Below are 11,133 nucleotides of genomic sequence, written 5' to 3' on the forward strand. Positions count from 1 at the left end.
TGCATAATACGTCTGCCTCAATACCACATTGGAGACAAGAGGACGCAATTTCCTCAGTGCGTATGCAGCACTTCCAAGTTTTTGACATAGAGTTTGTATATGTGACTTCCAGTTCAAATTTGAGTCTTGCGTTAAGCCCAAGAATTTACAGGTGTTACATAATGGAACAATGGAGGTGATAATTGGCTTTGTTATAGAATTTCTAAATTATATAATATGCAATTGAGTATTATGAAATATATTATTGATTAAAAAACAATAGAAATTACCTAAGTGGGGCAGGATCATGACGTCACGATTTTGGATGTGTAATTAAGATCCCGTTATTTAGCGATAATAGTGGTCCAATTCAAAATCGTTTCATTTTTGAATTTTTTTTATAATATCAAGTGACGGTACGAACAAGTCATACGCTTTGTGGTAAGCGACACGCCTCATCCATAACGTTGCAGCGCCACTTTTAATCGTAAAGATCTTAGGGGCACTGCCACTGCGTCTGTGACCCAGAGACATAATTAACTGCACTAAGTACTAGATTATATAATAAAATTAATAAATCCCATCAAATATATGCATTAAACAAGTATGAAGTTGGATATATACTAAGAAAATGGTTACAGAAATTGTGTTATGAGAAGACGGAAGAACTCCTGGTTATATTATCATAAATAGACTTCCATACTTAAATTTTATTTATCTATTTATTAATTTATCTATCTATATAAATGCTATTGAAGCGCACTCTACTCCATTTCATTTCACACACACACTCAAACACACTCACACACACACTTTCACACACACACACACACACACACACACACTTACACATACTTTCTACTTACTTTTTATTACTGCTATTGCTGCTCTACACTAGATTCACGGCACTGCACTACACTATTTCAGTTTTAGCCGCAGTTCAAAGATTGTTTTCTTTTCTGATTTTGCCAAAACGGAGAATCTTCGTAACACTATTAACACAGGTTTTGTACCTAGAATAGGTTATGATGGTTCAACTTTTGTCTGCCCATACAATCGAACTGTACCTTATTGTAGTCATTTAGTTTAAGTGCTGTATGTTTAAATTGAATAAATTTATTATTATTATTATTATTATTTATTATTATAAGTTTACAAGTCCTATGTGACTGTTAAAGTTGTGTTTTTTAAATCATCGTCTTGGTAAATTTGATGCTTTTGAGATAGGCTAAGATAAGGACGCTGAAACTAATACCAAAAAGTAGTTTAGAATGTGAATTTCCAAAAATAAGTTAAAATTTAGCAGTAGTGGGAAAGGATGTGTCTAAGGAAATACTGCCACCTTGCCTATTTTTACCACCAAGCAGTAATATGAGCATTACTGCATTCCGGGTTTGAAAGGTAAGTCTGGTGATGTTATTACAGGCACGTGGGACTTGTCAACTTATGTCTCAGGGTGACTGGCGCTGTGGCAGTGCCTTTCAAATCGTTTCGATTTCAAACTTTTAGCGGAACTCCAACTGTTATGAACAGGCGTGTAACTTACCAACAGGCGCACGACTTGTTAGTCCCATTACTTGGTATCGAAAACAAAATGAAAGAAAAACTGAGATAGGGACTGGTTAAGATGTATCTTACGCATTTCTAGACATTACATTACACCTACCAGAAAATTAACAGTGATGTCGCTATATTATTGCAATATTTTTATTTTTATTGAATATTTTTTGAAAACACTCCACTAATTTCCCGTGAGTTTTTTCAATATAAATATACAATGTCGAAGCTTGTGCCAGTGGTACAACAAATTGAACTGTTACATTTGTAACCAGCTTAATGTAGCGCTAGTCTTCTCTTGTCTGAAATATGGGGTGTGTAAGTTGATTAGCGGTGTAATAGAGAGTTCGCGTCTGGATGCCGTAGGGAACGTACCACCTATCTAACCTCAGGCTGGCTGCACTATGGCGCCAGTTCGCATACGCCAAAAAGAGGTACTTACAACTCTGCGGAATCTTGATGTGAGTAAAGCTAGCGGGCCAGATGGAATTCCAGCGGTAGTCCTACGTAACTGTGCGCTTGAGTTGACTCATGTTCTCACACGTCTGTATCGCCTCTCACTTAATACTGGTATAGTTCCCAGGTCGTGGAAGCTTGCAAACGTGCAACCTGTGCCCAAAAAGGGAAGCAGAGCTGACCCTGTCAACTATAGACCTATCTCAGTCACTTCCATACTCTGCAAGACTATATCTGTATACACCTTGAATGTCTTCAATGACCTCCTCAGTGATCGCCAGTATGGATTCCGACGAGGGCCATCTTGTTGTGTATGCCTGTCACATATGGAGCGAGGCTATAGAAAAGCAAGGCGAAGCAATTACAGTGTCTTTGGACATTTCTAAAGCGTTTGACAGGGTCTGGCACGGAAGCCTTTTAAGCAAGCTTCCATGTTGTGGGATTTCCACTGACCTTTGTAATTGGATCTCGGATTCTTTAAGTGAACGTTCCATTCGAGTGGTTTTAGAAATCTACTCTTCCGAACATACGGCGATAGATTCCTCAGGATTCCGCACTGTCTGCAACTCCCTTTCTGCTGCATATCAACGATATGTTAATTCTAGGTACCTTTGCGTATGCCGATGACAGCACAGTTGTAGATAGGTACTTGACCAATGCAAAGGTCAGTGAAGAGGAAATCCAGTCTTGTCGAGAGTCCATGGTTAGCAGGCAGTCTCTGATTGGGGCGATGCCAAACTGGTCAAATTTAACGCTACCAAAACACAGGCATGTCTATTCTCCACTAAACGGAGTCCCTTTGAGCTGACTCCGACTTTCCGTGATGTATCCATACCGATAGCCGACCGTCTCCAGCTACTTGGAATAGATCTGTCGTGCAATCTGAACTTCGGCAGATACATTGAATCCATGGGACCGGGACAGTTGCTATAGCTGTATCAAGCACAAAACCGGTCGTGTATGGAGTACTGCTGCCACATTTAGGATGGCTCTGCTACATACCAACTGGCCACCTTGGATTCAATTGACAAGCGTGCCAAGAGGCTTATAGGTGACTCTGAATTAGTAGAGGCGAAGCTGCAAAGCCTTGAACACCGCCATAAAGTTGCCTGCTTATCGGTATTTTACAGATATATCACGGAGAGTGTGCGATGGAATTACACGATCTAATTCCGCCTTCCCCTTTCCACCCCCGGGGGGCTAGGCGTAGGCTTGGCTTCCACCCCTATGTTGTGGATATCCCAAAGATTCGCACGAAGCGTTACGCTTCCACATTTATATGGCGAACGGCTATGGAGTGGAATTCCCTGCCTGCAGACTTGTTCCGTGAACGTTATAACTTGGGTCTTTTCAAGGCGAGAGGGAATAGGCATTAGGTGTGCATGCTCCATCGTCGAGCTCATCGTCACTTTCCATCAGGTGAGATGGTGGTCAAATGCACACTTACGTTTTATAAATTGATATTTCGTACAAGAAAACATTTCACTGTCTTGTTTTTCTATTTTAGGTTTTGTTGATATTTTGTTCAGACGCCAATGACCACGGCCTGTATGTACTGGTTTGACTGGTTTGAGAGCTGTGTAGAGAATTATCATTTCTTGACAGTAGCTTCATATGTTAGTGTATGTGAAAATCTAATAAAAATATTGTATACTAATATAATATAATTAGCCCTGCAACGATGTTCGGAAACGCAAGCCAATTCGCTTCTGGCACTCGACGGCCGCTGCTGCGGCACGCTCGCTTCGCGATATTACAATAAAAGAATCAAATATTATTTATGAACACCAATTATTAATTTATTTTCACACATATCATAAACCCTCTATGATGTCCTCAAAAACCGCAAATTATTACCAGCATAACAAATTTCTTATCTGTGGAAATGTTATTATTGCATATTAATAACATCAAATTCGATATTATTATTACATTCAAATTTCGAACATCTCTGAAAAACAAAACAATTTGATTCGATCTCAATTCTAATATCAGTCAATATGAAGTTTTATTCAAAATAAAATGTCAATAGCAAACAATTTTGATAAATCTCACACGTTACTTGATATCGAACGAAATGATAGTTGGGGCCGACATTTATTTGTCTACGAATTAAAAAAAAACTACAGTTGCGTGACATTTGTGAGAAATAAATAAATGACTTAATCAATAAGTTTTTTGCTTTATTTTACTAAAAATTACTGCATATAGCTCGAAGATCAATGTCGCAATGCTGGTCGTAACATGCGGTTCCTGAACACATCATAGAGAGTTTATTATATGTGTATAGATAAAGCAGTGTATGTAACTACATAATTAGGCATTAAAACACTCGTGTGATGTTTTTATGTTTTTATTATACTAACCCGTACTCGTGTTTTATGCCTTTCATTATGAAACAGTGACATAAACGACTATTAGAATGCTTAAACATAATGATGGTGTTACCTTGAATGCAGTTCGTTTATATTTTATCCGTAGATCAATTAATAGACGGAACAATTAAACATATCAAACAAAAAAATATCGTTTATTTAAAAAAGGCATATTACAATAGATCAATTGTATCTTTGAATATCAAATAATATTTTTCCTTTTTATTATTATTATTTTACATTTGGCACTTGTTTTACGGTGTAATTTATTTATTGTATACCATGTTTAAGTTCTCTTATAAGTAAATGTATAAATACTTCTAAGATATACATTTCCTAAAGCACATTACCCTATTTAAATATAGGAAACATTATACCTGTATGCACAGTCAGTCGTGTCTTTTCAGATACTTTCCGGTTGTTCATGCAGGCATATAAAACCCCATTCATTTTATTTCCTGCGTTCAATCTTCATTAAATATCACGTTCAATCGGAAATGAATAGTCCATTGAATTTAATATTTCGCATGATGCAATAGAAACTGAATCAATTCTCCTAGACATCCTCCGGTCCATCCAGTCGCGAAGTTTTCTGAGAACTGGAGAGATGCTTCGGCGTCGGGAAGTGAGCGTGTCTCACAGCTCCGTCACCAAAGAGGAATTTAATAGTAGTCTTAAAAGTTGACGTCTTAGCGGTGGCAACCGTTAGTTGCGCAATGGTCTGATCTGGGGTCAGGAACTGACTGAGTAGATTCCTATGCGGCCTTGCTTGCACAGGTTATACTTAGGCCATACTGAAAGTTTCTGGATTCTGATAAGTAGGACCAGATATTATGTTAATAATAGATATCTGTTTTTTTTCTTCAAAGTACGTGCCTTCCTTATTCACACACTTTTGCATTCGCAAGAACCATTGTGAAAAGAAGTGGAACCAGTCTTCCGTATAGACCATTTCATTGGCTTCGTGGTCAAAGTCAAAATCAAATAATCAAAGTCAAAAAATCATTTATTCCACAGGTAAAATTTTTACACTTGAAAACATCATTTTTGAAGCTACTTTTTAAGTTACTGCTCGTTCACTACGCTGACCTCCCTGAGAAGAACGAGCCAGAAACTCTAGGAATAGCTTTTTTATACAAAGTTAAGTTTATTTATTTTAAATAAACTTAAGTGCTATGGAATACACTTTGAATCATTATTTGTGTGGAATCTAGACTGTTGTTGTCTTTCAATACTTCTTTATCTAAAACATACTTTTCAATTTTGTAATATGACGTTTCAGCCAGTCTCCTTAAACCTTTCTCTGAGAGAAACCCGAGAACCTAAACGATACACGGAACGAATCGCTCGTTTTTGCAACATGGTTCGTATGCCTGCCGCTTAACCCCACATGAGAATCCCGTAGGACATTACACTATGGAAGTAACTTAAGTAAACTAATCTAGCAGTAGCAACATCGGTGAGCTCACGTGTTCTATGGACTACGTATGCAGCAGAGCTTGTAAATCGTAAACCTCTAAGTTTATCTTTGATTTTTGGAAATAAAAAGAAGTCGCATGGTGCAAGGTCTGGGCTGGGCGGTTGGGTTATCAGCTCCACATTTGAGGCCTTTAAATACGCATTCGTTACCATAGCGGAATGTGCAAAGGCGTTGTCGTGGTGAAGGACAATATTGCTTCGAAGACTCTTTTCGCGAATTTTTTGTAACACTGGTTCTTTTTTTCACATTCTCACATACGATCACCATGATATGGTGATCATAGAGAGACACATTGTCTCTTTGTTCTAATAATAACAAGGACACGAAGTGGTGCTTGAGATTTGTTGATTTATCAATGAATTCGTGAACCGAGCACTGAACGGATGTGAGTGGACAGAAAGGTAAATACAAGAGCCCATTTAAGAAAACAAACGCAAGATGACACTTACTAGCACAAATTGCTCTGCATTTGCTATACCATTTAAATATTTGTCATATACAGTTTTATTTGGTGGTTTGTTTTTCTTATATTCATATAATCATTTATTGCATAGGAATACACAAATCACAAGTAAAAAAGAAAACGTAAACATAACGTATTGCCCATTTCTAATAGAAATTTCTTTCTTCAGACCTTAATACTAGAATTATACAATAATGGGTGTACAAAATAACATTACATTTCCAGTTCTTAGGTTTTCGCGATTGTTACACATAGAAAATGAAACTATTTTTCCGGATTTAAATCGCGTATATATGTTTTTTCAAACAAACCGACGTTTCGGGCCCTTTACAGGTCCCATGGTCACGGTTGACTGAGGTGGTACAGTCTTCAACCAGTTATGTCTAATATTGATGCAAACCACCCTATTTTTTCACTATAGTTACAATAGTTATTAATTGAATACCTTATTTTTAATTTTACAAAGAAAACATTCCAGTTTACGCTACATTCAGTTTTACAAATTATTTTATTGAATGAATTTTTATTAAGTTCGATTTATTATTAATTAATAATAGAAATTAGAATAAACCAAAACATATTAATTAGTACTGCAGTCTTATGTCTGTTTGGGATTTTTCATTAGAGGAAATACTGGATCCCAAACTGGTGGTACGGAGAAATCATCTTCCCTGTTGAAATTAGGATGTTTTTTAATTTCAATAGCTTCTCGCAGCATCCTGGGTAGATAACGGACTTCTTTTGCAAGGACCTGGGGTTTGTCAAACTTCATTGAATGTGTAGGTTTATCCATGACATTGTTTACGCGACGGTGTTTGACATCAGCTATATGTTCTTTGACATTACATTATTATAAACTAATATAAGTACTTTGATAAATTTGTTTTAATTTAACTGCCTCCGTGGCTGAACGGTTACCATTCTGGACTGCCACGCATAGGTACCGCGAGACCATAGCTCGGCAGCCTTTCTCAAATACATTATTATTTGAGAAAGGCTGCTGACAGCAGATAGATATGACAAGCTGAGGACCGGGCGAAATGGCGCGCTTTGGGAGAGGCCTATGTCCAGCAGTAGGCTGCGATAGGCCGTAGGCGATGATGACGATGAAGTATAATTAGCCAGTTTTTTAATTGTTCAAATATTGACCACTAGATATACTAGATGGTATTGTGTGTTACAAACTAATTTACAAATTAACGCTTGCTAGTATGGATAGATGGCGCTAATCTTAAACAAAATAAAAAATAACCGGTAGTATTCATAAAATCTGTGCTATAAGCGTCATCTAGTTTATTTGTTTATTAGCACTAGAAATTAGAGTAGCTTTAATGTAAAAGAAATTAGTTGCAAAAATAGCTGTTTGGTACATCTGGCATCATTGTACTGTATGGTACATTGTATAGAGATATCTAGTTAGTTTGTTAACCTGCTTCGAAAAAGGAGGTTCCCAACTCGACTTTATTTTTTTGTGTGTATGTGTGTGTATGTTACGCGATGACTCCGGCATTTGTGAACCGATTCGGATGAATCTTTTTTGTTGGACAGAGGGTACCTCAGTACTGGTGGTTTAAATTTGAAGAAAATACTCCATCTCTAAGAGTGGCAAACTAGGGGAGGAGAACGGTTTCGAGCATTGTCCGGTAGCATATCCCTAACTTTTTAGTTGAAGTCGGTTCCTTTTTTTAATAAAAATTAATTGTTTGACAAATTGTGGTTCGTCAATTAGTTACAAAAACACTTATTTGGTACTCATCGCGACATCTCGTGTCCTTATAGGTACTGAATACCCAACTACGCTGTCTTGTACAGCAATTAGCAATCCTATTGAAGTATTGTCCATGGTTCTAATATATAAACTCCTGAGACACAATAAACTACAATGGGAAAAGCGCTATCAATGTACAATATGCAACAATGTTCAAAATTCTGTTGTTGAAATGTAGTAAATATAAATACAAGCTTCAAGCCGAAGTATGCATTCAGTTTTTGCGTTAAAAACAATTTGCCATTTACGAGGTTTAAAACTAAAGTGAACCAAAACTTAACACTAAAGGTTTTGTCAAGCTATCTCAGGTTGTCTTGATATGAATTATAAATGTTATCGAGGTCGGAGTTAATTTTTCGCGATTGTTACACATAGGAAATGAAACTATTTTCCCGGATTTAAATTGCGTATATTTGTTTTTTCAAATAAACCAACTTTTCGGGCCCTGTACAGGTCCCATGGTCACAGTTGACTGACCATGTAAAGGGCCCGAAACGTTGGTTTTTTTGCAAAAAACAAATACAGGCGATTTACGTCCGGAAAAATAGTTTCATTTCCTATATATAAATGTTTATTTACAAAAAACAGCTCGTAAAGTTTCTTGCTTATTCTTCTCAGGGGAATTTGTCTTACGAATGAGCAGTAGACTTTAATCAAAGACTATAATTTGAGTTTGAATCTGCAGACCATTTTTTTTATCAGATAAGAAAAACCTTATGCTATTTGAAAAACAATTAAACAACTTATTGACTTACAAAATATATTAAACAGTGTTTGAATTTTTAAATGACAAATCCTTAAGTTCAATGCCTTGTTTTTGACATTTCATACTTACGAGTACTTTAATGTTATTAAAATTATAGTATAATGTCCTACGATGATTCTCATGTGGGGTAAAGCGGCAGATATACAAACCATATTTGTGTGGCAAAAACGAGAGATTCGTTCTGTGTACCGTTTAGGTTCTCAGATTTATCTCAGAGAATAGTTTTACTGGTATCATGACCGTTGCATCTCAGTACATTTGCTCAAATATTTTGAATGCCCATAAAAATATTCATAAATTCGTTAAGAAAGAAGATATCCATTATATTAACCTTAGAACTAAGTCCAAACTCATGGTTTCACGTTTTTGTTTAACTAAGGTAAACGATTATTTTATGTGGAACTGTATACGTTTTTACAATAAGATTCCGGAGCATATATTAAGATTACCATTTCCTAAATTTAAAACATACATCAAAAGTGTTTTAATTGAAAAGTCATATTACAAAATTGTTGACTACGTGTTAGATAAAGATGTATAGAAAGACAACGTAAGTCCAGATTCCACACAAATATGATTCAATGTGTTCTATAGCATTTAAGTTTATTTGAAAAGAGCAATCCCTCGAGTTTCTTGCTTGTTCTTCTCAGGGAGGTCAGCGTAGTGAATGAGCAGTAGCTTAAAAAAATTACGTTTTCAAGTGCAAAAATTTTACCTATGGAATAAATGATTATTAAGTAAGTATGTGGCTATATAACGTAAATTATTTATTTTACTTAATTTCTCCCTATACGTATAAACAAAATTTTGAAATCTAATTCCTAAGGACTACGCGCATGTGTCACGCGAGTCACAGTATGCCTTAATTGTCACATATTTGTGGAACACGTTGTTGGTTCATATTTATTTAATCTTGCTTGTTCAATGTTTGTTATATGTTTGTTATGTTTGTTATGTAACTGTTTGTGTTTATCTGATAAAAAAAAATTCGAGCTGAGGTAGTATAGACTCTTAACACTACGTAAAGTCTACTGGGGTAGATGTAACCGTGGGGATATTGAGACAGCTCAAAATTACTCAAGTAATCTTGATTTACCCAACTTTTGTCCTATAAATTTTACATCCTTCCATTGTTATAGTAGTTGGTAAAATGTGAGCTATCTTGCAATGTTAAACTTTCCCAATTGCCCCATAAAATTGTCCCCGTCGACCTTGTAGGTATAATTTATCATATCTGCGCGTCTTCTTTGATTAGTTTTTAGAATTTTCACTGGTCTATTCATTGGTAACCCAAAAAGTAGTACCATTTTGTCAACCTCAGTGGCGTAACGGTTAATACCGTGGGCGCTGGATCAGGAGGCCCCGAGTTAAATTCCCGGTTAGACCAAATTGAAAAATAAACTTTATATATTGGTTCTGGCCTGGGTGTCATGTGAAGTGCCCCAGAGATAATTATTTTGCTCTCATAGTGCAGAGAACTTCCTAGTTCGAGACCAGGCAATCAGACTAATTGTCTGGCATAATATTATTAGACATTAATAAATTTAACTTTGTTTATGACATTTACACCGGGCCTTTGTCATGTACCTGTTTGTTTAAGCAGTTGCAATAAGATATGTCTAAATAAAGGGTAGCTAGAAACTACTGACCTTTAGCAGAGAGTATCCCGGCACCCATAACAACAGAGCACAACACATATAAGACTAATGAAACTATAATGAGAACGTCGACCACTTTATGCAACGCCATAATTTTCACATAACTCTTGCGCAGACGGACGACTACTGCACCGTGCAGCGGTTGACAGCGCATTGTTGTGTATTTCGCTGCGTTAGCGCATGTTTTGACGCGATTCTCAAAGTTTTCCTTTCTTTCAACCTATTATATATTCCACATTTACTATGAAGACAATTTTTGTAGATTTACTTGTCTATCCATGAGACTAAAAAGAAATTTTCCATTTGACCGTATTCACGAGAGCCTGGAGTCGTTAAGTCGAATCTCATGCATTTTTACGCAATACCATAGGCTAATAACTCAAAAGGATAGTTCGTCTCCTTATTAGAGATTCTAACTCCGAAAAAGGTCAAAATTTCGTCTTACACCCAGATTTGCACTCTTGGCCGCCCTAGGCCCCAGGGCATGTAGGTACTCAGTACCAGCCGCCCCTTTCTCAGCACTCATCATATACTGGTAGACTTCATAATGAATTTATTGCCAACTTTAAGGGCCTATCACACTTTTGTCTTAAACTTTGTATAATATATCTCTTAACTGTGCTTCTTACTT

General features: G+C 36.5%; 1 protein-coding gene across 1 annotated transcript in view; it reads right to left on the reverse strand.

Moving 5' to 3' along the window:
• The window catches only part of LOC113227249, a 34,925-nt gene extending 24,269 nt beyond the window's left edge, over positions 1–10,656 (reverse strand). The window contains exon 1 of the mRNA XM_026460144.1: positions 10,494–10,656. Coding sequence (XP_026315929.1) covers positions 10,494–10,656 — 163 coding nt within the window. The remainder of the gene's footprint in view (positions 1–10,493) is intronic.
• Positions 10,657–11,133: the final 477 nt, after the last annotated feature.

The sequence above is a fragment of the Hyposmocoma kahamanoa genome, unplaced genomic scaffold, assembly GCF_003589595.1.
Source record: "Hyposmocoma kahamanoa isolate Upper Pololo Valley unplaced genomic scaffold, ASM358959v1 204, whole genome shotgun sequence".
In the NCBI taxonomy this organism is placed as follows: domain Eukaryota; kingdom Metazoa; phylum Arthropoda; class Insecta; order Lepidoptera; family Cosmopterigidae; genus Hyposmocoma; species Hyposmocoma kahamanoa.